Below are 21,296 nucleotides of genomic sequence, written 5' to 3' on the forward strand. Positions count from 1 at the left end.
ATGGGTGTGCCTATAGAGTTGATATGGGGTATTCTGGCTTTATACAGGACAGTGATGGGGCGGGTTCGCACTACTGAGGGAATGTCTGACATGGTCCACTCCACTATTGGAGTAAAGGAGGGATGCCCCCTATCTTCGACTCTTTTTGGGATGTATGTAGATGAATTTTCAGACTATGTAGAACGTCAGGGAGACAAAGGGGCTCAGCTAGCAGGAACATGCATTCCGTTGTTACTATGTGTTGATGATATTGTGTTGATTTCTGACTCTCCAGAGGGGATGCAACGTCATTTAGATGCTTTGCATACATTTGCTAGCGACAGTGGATTGTCTGTCAACCTTGGGAAAACCAAGGTTATGGTGTTCAAATACCACACCACAATGGGTCAGGAGGTCAGCACCCACATTTATGTATGGTCAGGAGAATGTGGAGTACACAAATGCATATACTTATCTTGGGGTAGTTTTTGGTGGATCGGTGTTTTCAATGAGGAGAAACTAGATTGATGAGAGCATATGAAGCCTTCGGAGGACTGGAGAGGATGTGTTCGCAGGTTCAGTTCCAGGAACCGCGAACAAAGCTCTGGCTTTTTGACACACTAGTGACTTCAGCTATGCTCAATAGACCATCATGGGAGATCTGGCAACACAGATGGATGGAGATATATGGAGAGGCCTTTGGTCTCTTATGATCGCTCAGATGATTCGGCTAAGGCCTCAATGCCGCATGAGATTATCCGAGCCGAGCTAGCCCCCCCCTTGTGGTTGAGGCATTGACTAGATCAGTATCCTTTATACATAGTTTATGGGACCTCCCCAGGGACAGATATGCTCGGCTTGCCTTGGAGTCATCTTGACAACTTGTGCTACAAGGCGATACAGCATGTTGGTATGGACAGATGATAGCATGGTTTCAGTCACATGGTTTCAGCATGGATAGATTGCCTCCGTTTCAATACTCCCTGTCTCTCACACGGACAGAGATCACCACTCATACGCCAGGATCTGATTCAGCTAGATACCAGGAGCACATGGATACAACCGACACAGGAGTTGTGGGCGCGAAGATGGCCTTCTATAGAGAGCATCTTCTCCAACTCACGGAGGACGGTTTTGTGACTAGGCCTGCATACATGGATACGCACTTATCTCATGGGATAGATGCGCTATTGGGTAGATACGCACATCCTCACATCAGCTCCAGATCGAGATTGGCCAATTTCGAGGGGTACCAACAGCAGCCAGGATATGTCACCTATGTCACTTAGAGCCAGAGACAGGATATGCACTACACATGTCACTGCCCGGCGTACTATGAGATATGCGGCCGCTTCCACTGTCTGTTCAAAGAGGGTTTCGGACAATTTTCTAGTCATGAGATACGAGGATCAGAGATGTCTCAGATTGTTCCTGCTAGAGCTGCGCAGACTTAGGGAGAACTTGCTCAGGATATCAGGGGAGGGACAATCTCAGAGACGAATCACAGATTTCTTTACACTAGCCAGGGGAGAGCCAGAGGAGCAGTCATTATAGAGCAGTCATTATAGAGCAGTCATTATAGCAGATCTCAGAGCCCACCTACACTAGAGGTATGTTGATTGACCGAGCCATTGAGCTAGGCAAATCCTGACGCCCACGACCTCGAGGGGTCTCCCATCATCGACGAAGGCTGCAACAGAAGATACAAATCACTCTCGCTCGACATGCAAGACGCCCAACCAGAGTACTGACCATGGAGGAGGTTGATGGGATTCAACAGTGACCGATGAGAGAGATTTCATTTGAAACCCCCCCCCCCCCCCCCCCCCCCCATCCCCCCCATTTCAATTCCGAATCAGCTTCAGATTCATCCCGAGTGTTTTAGGGTTGGTTAGTTAGTTATTTGTACTTCCCATACTTAGACATGGTATCAGATTCACCAATTGTAACTTTTTGGTCTCATAGGTCATTTTGGTCTTTTGGAGACGTTAATATAACATTTCATTTCATTTCTCTCTCTCTCTCTCTCTCTCTCTCTCTCTCTCTCTCTCTCTCTCTCTCTCTCTCTCTCTCTCTGTGCTTCTGCATCGTGGACTTTGACATGGTATCAGAGCTCTTGGTGTAGCTCGGTGCTTGAGGTACCTTGATGTGGAGGAGCAGCTCCGTGAGAAGAAGAAGCACTCAGTAGAGAGGAAGCTCGTTGCTCTCCCTTGTCACCCCCCCCCCACCCCCCCCCCCCCCCCCCCCCCCCCCCCCCCCCCCCCTTGCAACCCACACCGTTTCTAAAACGATGGGCGCTTTGCCTCTTTACCGCCCTCCAACGCCCTTGCCCTGCTTGCGTGGCGTCTCTCCCCCCCCCCCCCCCCTTGCAACCCACACCGTTTCTAAAACGATGGGCGCTTTGCCTCTTTACCGCCCTCCAACGCCCTTGCCCTGCTTGCGTGGCGTCCCCCCCCCCCCCCCCCCCCCCCCCTTGCAACCCACACCGTTTCTAAAACGATGGGCGCTTTGCCTCTTTACCGCCCTCCAACGCCCTTGCCCTGCTTGCGTGGCGTCTCTCCCCCCCCCCCCCCCCCTTGCAACCCACACCGTTTCTAAAACGATGGGCGCTTTGCCTCTTTACCGCCCTCCAACGCCCTTGCCCTGCTTGCGTGGCGTCCCCCCCCCCCCCCCCCCCCCCCCCCCCCCCCCCCCCCCCCCGCCCCCGCCCTTCTCTCTCTGTGTGTAAGTGTGTGTCTCTCTGTGCGTTAATTTGTCACCTCTTTGCTATAAACAGATTGCTAAGACTTGCTGGTCTGAATTCTTTGTGGGTAATTGCTGCTAAGACAGGGTATTGAGAGCAAAGTGCGAACAAGTACAAGCATGTTTTTAACATCTGCAGAGAGAAAATATCCGATGATCGAGGTATTCACTGTCTTCTCATTCGTACTGAATTCAGGTGTCTGGATTTTATTTTACTGTCATTCTCGTTTTTTCTTCTTTGTGAAGTCAATTTTGAAAAAGCCTCCTATCTCAAATTTGGGACAGATCCTATTACATGGTCTAGTCTAATTGTGAATACTACAGTTCCATGATCCAGGAAAGCTTGTTTTGGTGGGCACTCGAGGTACACTGGATGATTTTTAAAGTTGCTATGATATAGTGCTATCTGAAATTAGGTATTATAGACTCAGTGCCCTAATCAAGCTAAATCAAATTCTGCCCTACATTTTAAACAAAATGTTTGGAAAATAGGTCTTCCCTGGTGGTTGGTGCCAGCTTACATGGCAATTCGTCCGACTCCAAGTGCTTAACATGTTAGGATATGGCCTTCTAATTCTTGGTGATTTGTTCTCATCAGTTGGCCCAACGGAGTGATTCTCAGCTATCCACATTATTTAGTATGGAGTTTATGCCACCTGGCAAACTAGCATTATTATGATCAGGAGTCTCATGTTCCATCAAGGATACATGTATGTTGAGTGTGATTGCATTAATTGATGTTATGTTAACGTATTCATCAGTTATCTGCGCAAGATTTATGAGATTGGGGATCATCATAAGCCATAAACCCAAACCATAGGCTGTATCACAGAAAACCAAGTTAACACGTACTAAAACTCTTTCCTTAAACCCTAGATTCTGTCACATTACTTGTTTCTTAGAACGATCAAAGCTGAATCTTTTTCTGCTCCAATAGTTGCCCTTGCCTCCGGATCCCACCATCACACCAACTGCACACCTCATGCTGCAAGAACCGTACCCTTCATTGTATCGGCCAATTTGCACTTTCGCATCTCACACCATAGCAGCTTTCCACTTCATTGCACCTGCCATTATGCAGTTTCGCTTTGTTGCACGCTCTTCTCAAGTGTTAAACTTGAGAACCAACCCTTTGTGGTGGAAACAGATGCAAGTTCTTTATTGCATGGCTGACCTGTAGCATTTGAAAGTCGCAAGCTAACAAACCCACAAACCCGTTACTCCACGTTGGAGAAGGAAGTGCTGGCAGTCATCCATGCGTTGAAAATTTGCCGTCATTACCTCTATGGTGCCCGCTTCGTGGTATGGACTGACCACCATTCATTGAAGTATCTCTGTGATCAGCCTGACCTTCGTGGTCGCAAAGCAAGGTGGGCCGACCTCATGCAAGAGTTTGATTTTGAGATACGCTACCATAAGGGCGCTACCAATGCTATCAGCGATGCCCGTAGTAGGATTTTCGCACATTGAAATCTCAAATGATTTCTTTCTTTCACTCAAAGGGCGTTGCCAGACAGATCTTCACTTTGTTGAGATTTGGCGACGAGTCCAAGAAGGATTACTTGCCCGGAGAGGAATGGCAGTTTGAACGCTCGTCGGCTGGCTATGGAGAGAAAGGTAGCGGAAAAGTATTCCATAGTGTTGGATTACTTTTTTAGTAAGGCAAAGTGTGTGTGCCTGTTGATGAGGATGTCTGTAACAAACTTGGACACCCCAAGTCAAGATTCTACCGCGACACAGCAGAGATTCACTTCAAAACACCTCACAAATCAAAAGAGAGTCGACACGGCCCGGCGTAGTTCTGTGCCCAGAGATATTGGCCCCAAAGACTGGCGCCCCTTTCGGTAATCCTTTTTATATTAATCTTTGAGCAAAGTACAACCGGCCCGCGGGTGCTCGCTCTCAGACTCTGCGTCCAGATGCTCTGAGAAGTGAGCCCCCTTGGGTCACTTATAAAGGTTTTACAAGGGTTGCTAAAAGCAAAGCCCCAAAAGCATTAAACTTCAAAAGCAATGTCTCCCAAAAGCTAGCACTGCCAAAAGCAGCCAGCGGAAATCGCGGACAGTTTTGCCACGTCAACAGCCAGTGCGTTTTACGGCAGTTTGTACAGCGGCCACGTCAACACGCTCTTTGCTTCTTATTAATGGCACCTAGGCCCCTCGACAAAGGTCCATAAGTTGGACATGCCATGTCATCAGTTTGTGACAATGTCTGCAAGAAGATTTTGCTTGAGTATCACGATGCTCCAAGTGCAAGACACCCTGGCATACACCGTACTTTGGTAATCAATCATGAAAGCTTTTGTTGAGAAATATATGGGAGAATGTGCACAGTGTCAGCTCAATAAAGCAAAGGTCAACGGCATGCTAGGCTCTTACATCCTTAGCATATTCTCGGAGAAATGGAATAGCATTTCTATGGATTTTGTAGTTGGATTGCTCCGAACCAATCGTGGTCATGATGCCATCTGGTCGTTGTTGACCGATTCACGAAAATGGCACGTTTTATTCCTACTCACATCACCGTAAAGCTCCATGAGTTAGCTTAGCTCTTTGTGGGATCCCCGTTGAACGGAGAAACGGACGAGGAGCTCGGATTGGCAACGCGGAACGGGAGGCATACAAAACACCCAAATAATGCATTTTGTAGCTTGTAGCCTTGTAGACTTGAGAGCTTGAAAGAGGCTAGAGCTTGAGACTCGAGAGGGTAGAGCTTGAGCCTTGATAGCTTATGTGCATTGTGAAGGTAAGGGGTGAGGGAGAGGGGCATTTTATAAGGGGAAGGCCCATTAAAAAAAAAGACACTTTTGTTATTACCTCTTCTGCCGTTCCAGCCCATTTGGATCCGTTCCGGTCCTGCCGTTTTAGTATCACGTGCAGGTCTACGAATGCCAGCTGTTCCGATCCGTTCCCTGTAGCCCATAGTATCCGAAATGTCGGAGCGCCTACAGTGCTTGGAACGTCGCTCTGGTGTTCTAGTGTCCAAAACATGCGGCTCCCGGTAACACTACGATAGACAAACCGAACGCTCTAATCAAACCATGGAGGATATGCTACGTGCCTGTCTCCCGCCGTCAATCTGATTGGGAGCATTATCTTCCATAGATTGAATTTGCTTATAATAGTACTAAGCACTCGGCTATTGGTTATAGCCTGTTCATGCTTATGTACGGCTATGAGCCGAAGCCAACGATCGCTCTTGGAATCAAGGGGGTTAAAATGCAATCCGTAGCCATTTTCTTGTGCGACACGCAAGAAATGCTCGTGATTGCTAAGGAAAGCATAGAGATCGCTCGAGATAGGGCTACCTTTTATGTTAACCAACATTGATAGCCTTGTGATCTGCAGAAGGGGATGTGGGTGTACCGTAAGGTACCGAAGGATTTCGAAACGATCCTTAGTGCTCAAAATTATCCTCGCAATATTGTGGGCCATTCTAAATTATCAAGAAGATTAGTGATGTTTCCTACAAACTAGTGTTCCATGTCAGCCACTTGGAGCGGTTGGGAGAGGATGAACAAGTTCCTTTGGTGGATGTCCCGAGTTTGGAGGGTACCACTTGCTACACTCCACTGGAACCCGAATTAGTTCTTGATCAAAGGGTCAAAGAGTCTAGACACACTTCTTACCTTGAGTATTTGATCAAGTGGAAGCATCAACTCGAGTGGGACTTGGGAATCGTTAAGATCATTGAGAAGAGTCGTTTCCCTGGTTTTATAACCGGGGATATTGTTGAGGACAACAATTGAAAATAAGGGGGGAAGTGTTACGTCCCAATACATTAGGATGGGCGCTTGAGCTATGTCTTCAGACGGTGCCAAGGTTGCATCAGTACGTACGTGTTGATCCGTATAGTACGGTACATCCGTACGGTATGGAACCATACGTACGGATTCATACAGTACGCAATGTCTCCCCCCCGGTTGGTTTTTGTAATTGAAAATCAGAAAAATACCCGATTCAAGAATCAAGTCGAGCATAGCCACAAAACAGCCCACTCCCTATCACCTCTCCTTGGGAGATACCGAGATCGAGAAGACAAACCTAAAGACATGCCCATACTCTAATGACTGTGCGCCACACGTGGAAAAAGACCTTTACAAGTTATGAGAGTTATGTAGTTGTCTATGGAGCAGGGTCATTGCAGACATTCTGTAGTGGATACATGTCTTGATATGTATGTAAAAATGTAGAATTTATGCTAAAAAAAAGGGTACGTACTGTTACGTACCTTAAAATTTTATCAGTACAAAGGTATGTACCTTATTATTGAATCCGAACCGTACCTTCCTATGGTTAGGGCGGTTAAGGAATCCGATACATAGGACCCTAGGTTCATTTGTGAGCTATCTAGTGTGATCACCTGTAACAAACTGCTGACGTGTCAAACCCTAAGAAGAACAAGTAACACAAGAAGTCCTACCAACTTATGGGGACCCCGTCCGATGGGGCCCCAAGTGACATAAAGGATTAAATAAAGCAGGACCCGCACACACACAAAACTGATGACGTGGCAGATTTTCGAAAATTGCACTGACATGATGACGTGGCATGCTGTACGGATTTCCACGTTTTGCGCTGGTTGATGACGTGACAGGCTATACGGATTTCCGTGATTTATGCAGCTTTTGAGCATTGCTTTTCGACCAGATGCTTTTGAGTTTTGAAGGCTTTTCATTGTAATTGCTTTTTAGGCCAAGGGCCTTTAAATATGAGGTTAGGGCTCATTCTCTCGCATGCTTCCTGGAGAAGGTGCAGAGTTTGGAGTACCGGCTTGTACTGTGTTGATGCAATATAAAGAAATACCGAAAGGGGCGCCAAGGTTTGGGGCCAATACTCTCTGGGTTGGAATTCCACCACTCCATGTCGCGTGGTGGTCTCTCTCTCTCTCTCAGTTCAGTTGTTATTGAAGTGCTAAAAGTCTATTCGGTCTGTTCTTTTCTATTGGCACGTGGTGCCTGCCTTGTGACATCACCACACGTGGACTCTAGGCCCTTGGCACCTCTGCACACCTGTTGGGTGTGGGGTTGGTGGTATGGGACCCTCGTCCATAAGTGACACGTGGGAGGCGTAAAAGGATAGACGGTTGGCATGCAATCTTCAAGACGGGGGGCGTATGGGACATCGGATCTCCACGGGGGAGAAAGGAGGGGGGGGAGGATGGGATTTTTATACACACGAGCTCACATGCCTCTTAGCAACACGTGCTAGCTCAAATGGTTAGAGCAGAGCGCTCCGGGGTGGACGTCATGGGATCCAAGGGCAGTGGCAGCAGAGGTGGAGCCCTAATTTTATTGAATATCAGATCTGATCAACGACGGATTAAACCTCCATTGTTGATCCGTTGGGCCTTCACTTTGCCCGTGTCATATAGCGATGAGGGTATGGGACACCAGCCCTTGTGGTAGAGGCTAGCTTGTTGGTTATAGGCTCCCAGGCTTGGGGGTGAGTTTGTATTGGCTCTATGGCCGGGAGGTGAGCTTGATGTCTGCTCTCTACACTTGTCTATGTGTGAGTATGGCTTGTGTCATGTCATGTGTGCAGGATGGATCCGGCAAGGGACTAACACTAGTGGTCAAGAAGGCCAAGACTGCTTCACGCAAACAAGTTTTTGGACTATCAAGATTTGGATCTAGCTGTACTGGTTATTTGGTTTGAAGTTTGTCACAGTGCTCTCCTTGCACGGTTTGAGCCTCGAGAGTCGATACCCCTATTGTATCTTGTGAGCACTTGGTTGTGCTGCACAGCCAGTTTGTAGTCGATATATTGAGAGTAGCTGGGCTCATACTGAGTTTGGGGTCTATGTGGCTGTATCTACTTTTTGTTCATTGTTTGCTGTCTTGCTGTGTGCCATTGAGTGAGATTTCTGTGTGTATTGCACCAAGGAGCACCCACACTAGATAGCACGACATAGTTTTCTTGCTACAAAATTTAATGCATTTGAATTCTGTGGAGTGTTTCCTACTCGGCAGATGTGTTCTTATAGCTCTATTTTGTACCTTGTTTTTCCCCCCCACTTGAATATCCCGCGGACACCGGCAGTTGTATTATTGATTTGTCTCATAGAAGGACTTCAGCCTCTAGTAGCTTCTAGTTTGGAACAGAACTGGAAGTCAAGTTGAACTTTTGAACTTGTTGCCTTACTTTTTGACTCCTAGTATGTTACATGTTGGTGAACTGTTTGAGGAGGCATTGTCCAGTTACACATGGCTAGCTGTCTCTTATTTGCAAAGCAACCAACATTTGCTGGTTTATTTCACATTTATTTGCTGGTTGTTTTAACTACAAATGGATCAATTAACAAGTTGTATTCAATGCATGTGAAGTTTGTCATGTTTTCAGACTTTAGATGCAGCAGTATTTTGTTGTAAGCAGATTGCCTTGTAAGTCTTGTAGACACACCCATGGTTATGTTATGTAGTGAATTATATTACTGACAGCTGCATGAGCCTGCTATTAAGTATCTTTATTTTAACCCTTTCCACAGGCCATCGAAAGAAGAATAGCTATTTATTCAATGGTTCCAGTCGAGAATGGAGAGCTTCTTCAAATTTTGCGGTTATCATATGTTCATTTGAAACTTTGTGAAACTGATTTCTATGTACAAAGGTTTGCTGAATGTATCTTTGTCTAGTTTGTTGTGCATGTGTCTGTGTTTACACTGACAGACTTGCAGATGTATGTGTTCATAAATTAGCATAGAGAAAACCACTGCAGAGATACCTCTGTGCATGCAGGAGGATTGGTTTGTCTTCTATGATGGGCGTATATACAAGCTGGGGGGGTGGGGGTGGGGGGTGGTTGGACCAACCAATTGCACTGACTGCTTTTTGCTGGCAGATTTTGGCCAAGTGCTTTTGGATCAAGTTGCTTTTGAGTTTACTGCTTTTAGCAACCCTTGTATCAATAAATAAGTCCCAAGGGTCTCACTTCTCAGAGCATTTGGACGCAGAGTCTGAGAGCGAGCACTCGCGGGAGTTGTACTTTGCTCAGAGATTAATATAAAAAGAAATACCGAAAGGGGCGCCAGTCTTTGGTGCCAATTTCTCTTGGCACGGAACTACACCGGGCCGTGTCGACTCAGTAATTATAAAGTATTTTAGGTGAATCTCTTTTGTGTTGCGAGGCCATAGAAGCTTGTGCCAATCCAATTCATTTAAAGGCAACAATTTGGATTTACGAAAATTAACATGCAGTCCAGTTGCCAAGCCAAATAAATGCAAAGCATACATAAACTGTTGTACATCCTCCTTATCATTTCTAGGCATGAAAAGAGAGTCATCAGCATCGGCTTGTCCTATAAATTGTTTCCCAGAAGGTAGAGCCAGACCATGCAAACGGCTTGAGGAAGTGAGGGCCTCAAAATGCAGCAGCAACGTATGCGAAGCAATTGCATAAAGCAAAGCACTAAGAGGACACCCTTGTTTGATAGAACGCCCCGGAGCCCAGGTATTTGTGAGAGAACCATCTAGCAAACCTGCAGAAGTGCTCTGAGCATACAGGAGAAAGACCATCCATGAGATTTTCGGCCAAAACCTATTCATTGTTTCTGCAATATAATCCCAAAATATAGTAATAGAGACCTTTTCATTGTCAACTTGCATGACTAATACATCTTGCTGAGTATATTTCACTACTGCCAATGATGACATTTGCCAAATTGTTAGTAATGTGCCGACGAGGTATGAAACCATACTGGGATTGATGAAGTCCTTGATGCAGGTAATCCTTAATACGGTTGACTGTCATTTTGGCCACACCGGCATAAGAGTGATAGGCCACCAGTGAGGAAATTGGTCACAAAAAGCATGCTTTGGCAATAGCTTGAGCAACCCTTCCTTCCACGAAAGGGGGACATCCTACTTCTCCCAATCTGTATCATCATGACCAATAATGGTTACTTAAAGTAGTCCCAAAAGGACAGGAGGAATTTAACAGTAAGCCTGTCCCAACCAAGTGATTTCAGGTTTTGTAAACTTGCATGCAACTTTGCCTCAGTGAACGCAACTTCCAAATTTTGTGCTTGCTGTACAGAGATGATGACAATAACATACGATAGAAAAAGATTGCGTGTCTGTCCAGCTTCTTGGGTAAGAGGGGACAGTGCTTCAAAGATCTTCCCATAGTGAGCAACTAAAGATGTTGCAGGGAAGATGTCCATTCCCCAGAGGGAAGCTTGACTCTTTTGATGTCTTGAGATTGACGAGAATGATGCAAATGCTTGAAGAACTGTTTGGAGGCAGTGGGCACAACCTTTATCAGAAAAAGCGTGTTGCCTTGCACGAGTCTGCCATTTAGCCAATTTCCTCTCATCATTATGGCGTAGGGACATCTGTATCCCACAAGATGCAAAATCTATTAGTATTTGCATCCAGCCTGGAAGGGCAAACCGCTTTTCCCAATTGGGGAGCCAACAACGGGAGAGTGTGACGCAATGTACGGAGAAAATCCACCACCTCCACCCATACTGGGCATTTATGTCGAATGATGTGTCATTTGCATGTTAAAAAACAATGGCGACATTTCAAGCAGAGTATCCTTGTCCTCATTGTCCGTCACCAACAAAACCTCATAAAACCCTCCGGCTCCAAAATAAACTCCTCGAACCACTTGACGTTTAAGCATGAAATCCACCCATTGTCCACATCCTGTGCCATAGGCATTTTGCCAAGAAAGAAAAGTATAACTGCATTTAGCGCATGTTGGGCGACCGGATTTATCAGCCACTGAATAGGAATGATGACTTCTTTCTCAGTTCCGGACCTCCCACGCTCTACAGGCATCTGCACAATCTTCGTGTAAGCATTCCTTGATGAGGGACATCACATCAGCCAATGCGGAATCCATCGCTTTGCGTCTTTTGTAGATGCAGGGGTCATCTGTCATGAAATTGCAACAACGCTCAACCACTCAACACAAGCGCGCGCGCACACACACACACACCGAGCGACTGTAACTCTCCAAGATTACAGAGCTGTAAACAAACGAAGGCTGTACAGAGCTAAGGAAGGGGCAAAAAAAACTGCACAGAGCCAGCAAACAAACACACACACCCTTCGCACCGTACACACACACCCTTCAACAAAACGGGAGCTGAACAGAGGACAGAGTTAAGCCTGCGCAGGGGTAGAGGTAAACCAATTTCTGCACAAGAGTGTGCTCCGAGCTCTCTGTGCAGGCAGGTCATGCATGTTATTAGGTCGCGCAGAGGCAGCTCGCACAGAGGCTGGAGTTCGCACAGAGGCAGCTTGCGCAAAGCGTAGAGGCCCTCACTCGTCTCTCTCACACACACACACACACACACACACACACACACACACACTTGGTCACTTCACTTGGCTTTTATTGATACATCCGGCTACAATCTGCTAGTTTTCTCAGCCCATTATTGCACTTTTTGTTAAGTAGCTGTTTTTGCCCGCAATCTTGCAGCTATTGTATTTGGCTTTTAATATGCTTGATAGAGCTGATGGTTATATTGTCTTGTGGGTTATTACCATGAGTATTTACCTTGCTATTGCCTCAATGGGAGAATCTTGCTATTGCTATTACCATGAGTATACCTATTGCATGATGGAGCGGATGGTTATACTATTTTGTGTGTGATTACCATAACCTTATGGGGGTTTGCCTTGCATTTGCTACTGCCCTTGCTTATGGTATACTTATTGGAGTTGATGGTTTTTTGTGGGATTTTGATTCCCTGATCATATTAGGACCTGTGGTTTCTTCGATTTTAAAGCATTAAGATCTTGACCTCTTAAGTGGGTCCTATTGCTTTACACTCTTAACCCCCCAATGGTTGCATGCGTAGTGGGTTTACCCCCCTAATAAAACTCTCACTAAGTTAATGAGAGGCTCCTTTTTTGCTTCTTTCTTGGTGAAGAATAGGGCCTCTGTTTTTAACTCTGCTATTGGGGTTAATGCGGCCTGCCCTTGTTGCGATAGTCTGCAACCCATCTGTCCCCCTTGTTCTTCGGCACTACAGGCACATCACAACATTTATACTCACCTGGGTCCTACGATGGACTATTAACATCTCTTGCAGATGAGCTCTCTCCTTCAAGGGATGGCCCTACTATTTAATCAAAGTCTCCTTGAAGGGATGGCCTTGCTATTTAATCAAAGTCTCCAGCTATCACCGAAGGTTGAAAAGAATGTTAGGTTTGCAAATGATCCTGCACCCACTGCCAGTAGTGTGCAATCATCTACGAGTCTAAGGGATATATCAAAACGAACGCTGTTAGCATTGTATGGCACACATAATTCATATGCACAGTATGTAGAGCGAGAAAGGCAACTCTACAAAAAGAGTCGATGAGAAGTTGAAAGGCTTACATACTAGCTCATAGAATTATGCTCAGTGATAAATGAGAAAGGATGTGTCACATGCGCACTTCACTTGCGCTACGTGAACATGCTTCTACTACAGTCTAGCGTCATTCGTAGTCTAGCTTAGGACCTAGCCTGGCACCTTTGTGAGCCTCTAGCAGGATGTGCATGTCCATGCCGGTCATAGTTGCATACCCTCTCTTGCACATGACCGCATTTTAGCACGTAGGCATTTACTACGCGTGAACCACCTCTTAAAGTGCATTTTATTAGTAAGTGACTTCATTTACCCTTGTTGGAATGGCTGCCCGACTCAGGCTTTTCCACCTATATAAGCAGCCTATGGGCGCTAGTAGAAGGCAAAAGACATTAGGGGCCAGGAGTACTAGGCAGCACCACCCAGCCCTTGGCGTTTTCAGCCAGCAGCAGCGTTTTGCTTTGCCCTCGGCACCCCGCAACAGATCCATCGCGGACAACCATAGCCTCGCCGTGGTCGCAGTCCTCGCAGTGTCTACACCAGTGTTTTTAGTTTCAGCCCTCAGAACAGTCAGCGTTTTTCAGTTTTCAGCCATCGTCATTTACGAAGACGGCCGATCAGCCCGTAGCCTTGCCGCATTAGCAAATTCTCATCACCATTCCCAGCGATTTCAGGTTTCAACCACGAGCATCAAGAGCATTTTCAGATTTCAGCCCATTAGCTTCGACATCATTGTCGACATAGAACCCATTAGTACCTCGTCGTCGACATACAACCCATCAGTACCTCAGTACCCGCAGTATCCTAGTACTTTCAATACTTTTTAGTACCTCAATAATATCTAACATCAGTCGCATCAATATCCATTAGCATCAGCATCTCAGCATTTAGCATTATTGTATCAGCATTGTGCAAAGAATAAAGAAAGTACTTGCTCTGGCAACAGAGCAAGAGAGCCCTTGAGGGTTTGGGAGCCGACATCCCTTGTCGTCTCTCTTGTGTCTCTCTCTTTCATTCAGTTCTGTTCAGTTTTTTCAAGTCAAGTCAAGTGTCCCTTGTGTTTGTGTTAAGTACTAGATCCGAGCTAAATCCGTAAACACGGAAAGAATACATTATAGCCCATCCACTCTAGAGATGAATGATGTTACTCGAGTGAACTCAGAAATTTATCCAGAGCCAAACTCTTACCCATCGGAAGTCAAGCTTCAACGTTATGATCCGACAAGCACATATTATGACCGAAATGGACGTAGACATAGATGACAGTTTACAATTTATAATGCCTTGGGTCCTGAAACCACAGAAGCTCATGTCATAGGAGACCCACGGGATAGACAATATCAAGGTGAAGATAATGCAATTTACAACTTGACTTGGGGAAGCATATGTCATGTTTTACGGAGGTACATAGGAAACTATGCAAGGTTTGCAGATGACAAAGATTGATAGTGCTATACACATGCCCTTACAGTCCCAAAAGGTGAGAGATCAAACAAGAGCCAAATAGTTTTGAGCTCTTATCATGGAGAAAGCTTTAGTGATCACCCTAGCAAAGGGGGAACTGCAAATCCATCAAGCTCAGCTCTTATACCAGGAACCGCAATGTCAATCAGAATCCCTAGAACTTCTAGCCAACCCCTTTCGAAGCAGAAGCCATTACTGGACCATATGGTTGCTGAAAGTTCCCAAATGACCTAGATTCCATCAGAATCTAGATTCTATCAGAATCTAGATTCTATCAGAATTTGTTTGACATATACTTCTATGAAGATCATCAAGGACAAAAGTTTTAGTTGACTTCCACAAGTCAAAGTCAAAAGCCAACAAATGCCATAGTGTTCGAGCAATTGCATGTGACCAAACTCACATATGTATGCAGTGAAATTTCTACGAATGCTAAGATTGAATCAAAGTTTATCTCATGATGATGCAGAACCTCAAGCTGCGAGAATAAGTGATAGATAGGTCAAAATCAACTGAAGCTAAAGCTCAAAAGGCTACATAGAAATCAACACCAAAATCTCCTCCAAAGAGACAGATTCTGCCAGAAAGCCCAGTGGATCTCTTAAGATCAAAAGTTACCTAAATGCAGGCAGATAATGCTCAACAATTGCAGGCGAAAGGTGCAACAACATATCCAAACGAGCTAACATCTACTAAAGTAGGTGATCAAAGCAAAGGAGATGCAGAAAAAGCTCAAGCTAAGGATGCCACCATAGCAAGATCAGTCAATATAGAAAGAAATCTTGAGAAGTTCAAGTGCAACATTACTGGTGAACATGAAGAAAAGCTATCAAGAAAAGTAAAGCTAGATTTTCAGCTGGACAAGAACCTCATGTCTTATTGCACTTTGAAAGAATGTGGCCAACCACAGCTGGAAGATGCTCATGAATTTGTTAGCATATCTGGAAACAAACAAGCAAAATGTTGGGGAATCATTTCCATCGCCATTCAAATAGGTTCAAAGACCCTCATAGCTTAATTTCATGAGATGACAATAAAAGATGTACCAGAAGATGTCACTGACCCAAAAATTTCTAGAAGCACGTAGTTCAAACAAGATGCAGTCTTCAAAGACAACCAAGAATGAAGACCAGGACTGGTCACCGGCGGAAGACAGCACAAGTACAGTTCAAATGGAGACCGATGCCAAAGCAGAGTTTATTGAAGATGTTTCATCTCCAACCAAGAAAACCTCAAAAGAGCTTAATGCAGATCAAGCAATAGCAAGTGCAGATCAAATAGGGCAAACAACAACCATGAAAGCTATTGAGCAGAAAATGCTATCAAAGCCAAAAGTAAAGAAGAACGAGGTTGCAGACAACTAGGAAGCAATAGGAAGTCCAAAGATCTGTCAGACATTGCTAGTTGAATCAACCGAGGTAAGTTAGAGTGGAACTTGGAACTCAAAGTCTCAAATCACCTTCCATAGCGACCCAACTAGATCAAGATGAGACTATGGTAAAAGCAGGACACGGATCTTTAAGAGAACCACCAAGGAGGATAGCTATAGTCCTCAACATTGTAAATGGAGCTAGTGTCAGGTGCAATGCTTTACTGGATAAAGAAGCAAAGTGCAATATGGTTGTAGATAGCATCCAAAGAATGCTCGAGATTACTCCATGCAAGTAAGATAGCAAAGTAATACGAGATAAAAAGAAGTGGTTGCTACTCTTAGCATCCAAAAGCATGAAGAGGTGGTAAAGTTTTCAGTAAATCCTTCAAAAGACATGCTTGCAGACGTCATCCTTGGATATCATTGGTTAGACCAATACAAAGCATACAAAGAAGATACAATGCTATTACTCTACTTGCAAAGAGGTAGCCAACAACAATTACAAGTACTGCTAATTCCAGATTCAGAGTTGCAAATGTCACAAGAATCAGGGACACGTATTACAGACAAAGGTAAAGCTAAATTGTACCTACAACCGACGAGCGTAAAAGATGTGACATCATATGCCTCTACATCAAAGAACCCTCATGGATCAGTTTCTTCAAGCAAGTCGGGCTTTATAAACACCCAATCATTTGCTAATCCATATAAAACCTCTAGGGAGCCACCGAGAAAAGCAAAGGTATATCTGCCCAAGTACTCATTAAAGCAAATGAATGTCAACTAAGTGTTTTTCCTGAGCAGTCTAGTAAAAGTCAGTGACCCAGTATGGATTGAAGACAGAAGATCAACACAGAAAGACAAACACATGGGATGGATAGCATCACAATGGAGTTTAGAAGAGCAGGAGTACTATAGATGTAACGGACAGATATGGGTATCAAAACTGGAGATCAAAGCATATGAAATGCAATCAAGACCCTCCCAAAGGAGAAGGCCAAATGCTCGACAATATCCTAGGATACCTAAGAAGAGGCAATACAAAAGGACAACACTGAATGCAACTCAAGTCTACCACAACTCTTAAGAGGATAGAGAACAGAGATGGACTTCAAAAAATCTTCCTCTTGCACAAGCATTCTACACAAGCTATACGAAGATTTGGCTACCAGTCAACTAAACACCAACTACAATTACAACAAAACTGCATGAAGATCTCAAGAGCTCAACAAAACCTCGAGCTAGGGAAAGTCATCAAGGAAGTTACAAAGAGGTTTGGATTCCTAAGTCTTCCAATGCTTCTCAACAAAACACAAATGCCAACAGTCAACAAAGGCCTCCAACAACATCAGAGACTCCTTACAACAGGCCTACCTAGAGAATCAAACAAACAATGGAGTCTTCATAGGCAAAGAAGGACAACTCAACAAACAAAGCTACAGACTCAGAGATGACGAAACAGGTATGGCAAAAGAAACCCTCAATACCAACTTGGTTCTTCAATAATCCACTCTTTGAGGATTCCAACTTACTTTTACCTGAAGAAATGTTTGTAGTAAGCACAAACCAGGGTGCAAAAAACACTCTTTTGGCATAGTCAGAGTCGAGCTGCTGAGCCACAAAATGAGCAAAGCGTTAGTCCCAAAGCTTTAAGTCTTAATAAACTGTGTGCTAAGAGTCGTAGTTATTAGGCTTACGCTCAAGTTGGAGCAATTGAGCATATCTAAGTCGTGTCGCTCATGCTGGATGAGATGAGCATTAGAGTCAAAGTCTATTAACTTTACCATGGTGCAGTGACGTAGAGTTCAACACTCACACATAGTGCATAGTAAGATGAGAGCACATATCCTTGACAACGAAAACCCTTCATAAAGGGGTGCCAGCTTGTAAAGCCACGTCATATGCTTTTATAGCTGCACCTTCTTTCTGAAGAACCCCTGAAAAACCTTTCTTGCACAGCGTATTGTTTTTCATGCATTTTTGTGTATGCATATAGGATGTCCCATCATTGCACATATGCATTAGACACTCTTTTTTGCTCTTGCTCCCACCTATGCACCTTGAGTGGACTACAACAAGCAAACGAATTTCCCACATTGATATCCTTATATTTGCTACCCTCTTATTTCTATATCAATCAGCAAATATTCCCTTCAATACTTTATTGGTTTTTTTATGATATTGATAGTCCAACAGCCTTTTTTTTGAAAAGAAATAAAATGCTTATGATAGCACTGGGTTTATGATGTTTGGGGATAACATGAAGCTTACTGAAAACACTACCCCTTCATAGGTGTTTTTAAACTCACTGGTTATATTCTTTTCTCTATCGGAATGTCATGGATTACCTACTGTGAATTTTATGTCTAGAAGACAACTGCAAGTAGGCACTGTGGGTTATGCTTCTAGGTTATAACCTGGTCCTTTGATCATACATAAAAATTGGAAATTGTTTAAATTACTGGTGTCAGATGGCCTCATTATCCTTTTCGTATTGCTCTCTTCAATCTAACTTGAATACTATATAGCAAAGCATAATCTTTACAGGTTTTTCTTCTTTCTCAATTTTACATTAAATTTCTCTGAGTACTTCATGCATGTTCAAGCTTGGGTACTTCTGTTGTTTTTGGTCTCATAGACTGTAAAATGATCTCGTTTTCTAAGTATGTTCTAAAAAAATTTGCTTTTTTACCTTATAATGACTTTGAATAACCAATGCTACTTACAATTCTTGATAATGTAGGATTGATTTGTTCCTTTGACTGGCTCTAAGCTTGACCTGACTACTCTGAAGCTTTATAGATTGCTGGCCATTTTTGTCCTTTAATATGCCTTTGATAACTGGTAGGCTGATATATGATTGGCAGGCAACACTTTGTGTTTTATTATTGGCAATGTAAAGGTGTACTATACGTGAGGATTTTTGTGTATACTCTTAGCCTGGAACTCTAAAATTCTACTGAAGATCTCTGATCTTTTGATTTGGCTGGCTGGATGTTGAACTGAAGGTTTTTTGCTTATATTGATAATGCATAACTCAGTTGTGATTAGGGTGTTGGCCTTTTTGGTTCTTGGCTTGGAACACCAATACTATATTGGGGTGTTTTGACTGGTAAGTTCCATTTAGAGTTCCGTAATCACATCATCTCATTGGAGGACTGGTGCTTGGTACACAAGGTAGTGGGATACAGGTTGTCAGCTAGACCTTTCTTGACAGACCTGTTGTGTGTGGCTATCCTTTCGCTGGGGAGAGGTTGTTTTAGGGTTCAATTTGAGACATCAGACTGTGCTAGTTCAGCTCTGGCACGGAATGCACTTGACTTCGGCAGAGCTTATTGTAATTTATTAGGACAGAGATAGGGAATGGATCTTGCAAGTCTGACAGAGGTCCATTTGTTACAGTTAGATTTCTAGGCTCATTAGCAGAGTTTCAACAGCATATATCAGAGATTGGGAGTAGTCTAGGTGTTGTTGTAAGTGAGGATGGAGCATCGTTTGATGGGGCATACACTCCCACTTTGCAGTCCATTCTTCACTCTTGCTTGTGAAGAATCTTCCTCGTTTTGGCTCTCCCTGCAATACATGGAGGAGACATTCTTTAGAAAGTCTTCTTTAATTGGGTTTCCAGATCGTTTTGTTCGTTGTAGAGCAGGACATTTGGCAGCTGGAATGTCCCGCAGGAGAGGCAGACACTGGCATGGGGTGTATGTGGTTCCTCTGTGGATCCTCGACTCTATGTTTTCCTTTTTAGCTCCATCTACATGTATCCTATTTAGTCTTCTTGTCCCAATCGATCAGTCTTTTACCCTCAGCTTTCTTTCTTCTGAAGATCTTGAGGGGCTTTTTCGCCTATAGTTGTATCTTGTAAATTGGCGTTGGTCGTGCTTTGTCTTGCTACAAACCCATCATTTTTTACGCGCACGTGCCCACACACACACACATCCTCTGGTTGTATCATGTATCATGCAAGGCAGCAAGTTGGTGGAATCATTATTGACTGGTCAATCAGATTTGAAATTTCAGTTTCTTGACCTGAAACAATGTGGCATTTTTACTGAGAATTAATTGTTTCTTTCTGACAGTTATGAACCAGGTCAATTTTACCGTCCGCACCATGATTATTTTGCTGATGAGGTAAGATGTCAACTCTTGCCTCAGGCCAACTATGTGTTCTGTAGGCCATTACGTTGTGGTTATTGGATATTGCAAGCTTCAAATCAATCAAGTCAGTGAGGGCTTTTGCTGAGGTTAGAGAAGTGTGGCGTAGTGTTGAATAGGAAGACCATGAAAAGGGGAGGGGTGAGGTACATCTGAAGAAGCGTTGAGGGTGTGTGCTTCAAATCAATCAAGTCAGTGAGGGCTTTTGCTGAGGTTAGAGAAGTGTGGCGTAGTGTTGAATAGGAAGACCATGAAAAGGGGAGGAGTGAGGTACATCTGAAGAAGCGTTGAGGGTGTGTGGGTGAAGCAGTGGGCAGGAGAGAGAAAAGGGACTTACATGTTGCTTTATTCTATGGAGTTCAACATTCAATGGGGCTGATTTGTTGTTTTATGTGATGCAGTTCAACATTGAACGTGGTGGACAACGGGTTGCTACTTTTTTGATGTATCTTACAGAAGGCATGCAGGGAGGAGAAACTATTTTTCCTTGGGTACTGTAGCTGAGGTGCTAATTGAAATTCTTAAACATGTTGATATGTTACTTAACTTGAATGTTTTGGTCCAGGTGGGCGATCGCACATGCAGTTGTGGAGGGGAGGAGAAACGGGGAACCTGTATTGAGCCCAGAAAAGGGGATGCTCTTTTGTTTTGGAGCCAAGTACGTTCAAGGATTGTATGTTTGCTCATGGGTGTTATATGTGTGTGCGGGCCTGTTGTTCCTCGTTGTCCAGTTTGCAAAATGTAGTACATGGCGTTAACGTCAAAAAAATTAAGATAATCCCTTTGACAAGTGCGGAGCTCTCTCTTGCAAATAGATTCCAAAGGATATAGCAAGTTATTCTGACACCTACATCACGCTGAGGCACACGTGCGCATGGGTTGTCACAAGTGCAAGCACAGATAATGCCTTTTAGGCTTTTGGTGATGCAGGAGGCAGTACTAAGAACCATGGGAAAAGTAAAGGTATCCTTTTGAGTGTCCTAGAAGGATGACGAGGTTAGCATCACTTTCCAGTTTCATGGACAGTAGTTAAAGGGGTTCTTCTGGCATATTTTTATCATTCGATCACATATCAGCAGAAAAAATAGTTAATCAAAAATCCAAAGGGCGACAATGATGTCCCTGTACCATGTAAGGGGGAATCGGGGGACTCTCCCATGACACAATTATGAGCTCAGTGGGCCATATTCTACGAAGGGAGATAGGAAGAGCCCCTGGTATTTCCAATGTTCAGATAAAGTAACCATCCTAATGGGTGATAGTAAATGCCTAG

The 21,296-nt window shown here is 44.2% G+C and overlaps 1 protein-coding gene across 5 annotated transcripts in view; it reads left to right on the forward strand.

The window, feature by feature from the left end:
• LOC147458681 (prolyl 4-hydroxylase 1) overlaps positions 1–21,296 on the forward strand; it is an 86,962-nt gene that overhangs the window by 63,230 nt on the left and 2,436 nt on the right. For 4 of the 5 annotated variants that reach the window (XM_086510130.1, XM_086510128.1, XM_086510127.1 and 1 more), the window contains 5 exons: positions 2,809–2,883; positions 9,208–9,329; positions 19,948–19,999; positions 20,425–20,514; positions 20,589–20,681. In XM_086510130.1, coding sequence (XP_086366256.1) covers positions 2,809–2,883; positions 9,208–9,329; positions 19,948–19,999; positions 20,425–20,514; positions 20,589–20,681 — 432 coding nt within the window. The remainder of the gene's footprint in view (positions 1–2,808; positions 2,884–9,207; positions 9,330–19,947; positions 20,000–20,424; positions 20,515–20,588; positions 20,682–21,296) is intronic. The other variant, XM_086510129.1, reaches the window with a different exon arrangement.

Source organism: Adiantum capillus-veneris, chromosome 4 (genome assembly GCF_014529385.1).
Source record: "Adiantum capillus-veneris isolate H3 chromosome 4, ASM1452938v2, whole genome shotgun sequence".
NCBI classification, from domain to species: domain Eukaryota; kingdom Viridiplantae; phylum Streptophyta; class Polypodiopsida; order Polypodiales; family Pteridaceae; genus Adiantum; species Adiantum capillus-veneris.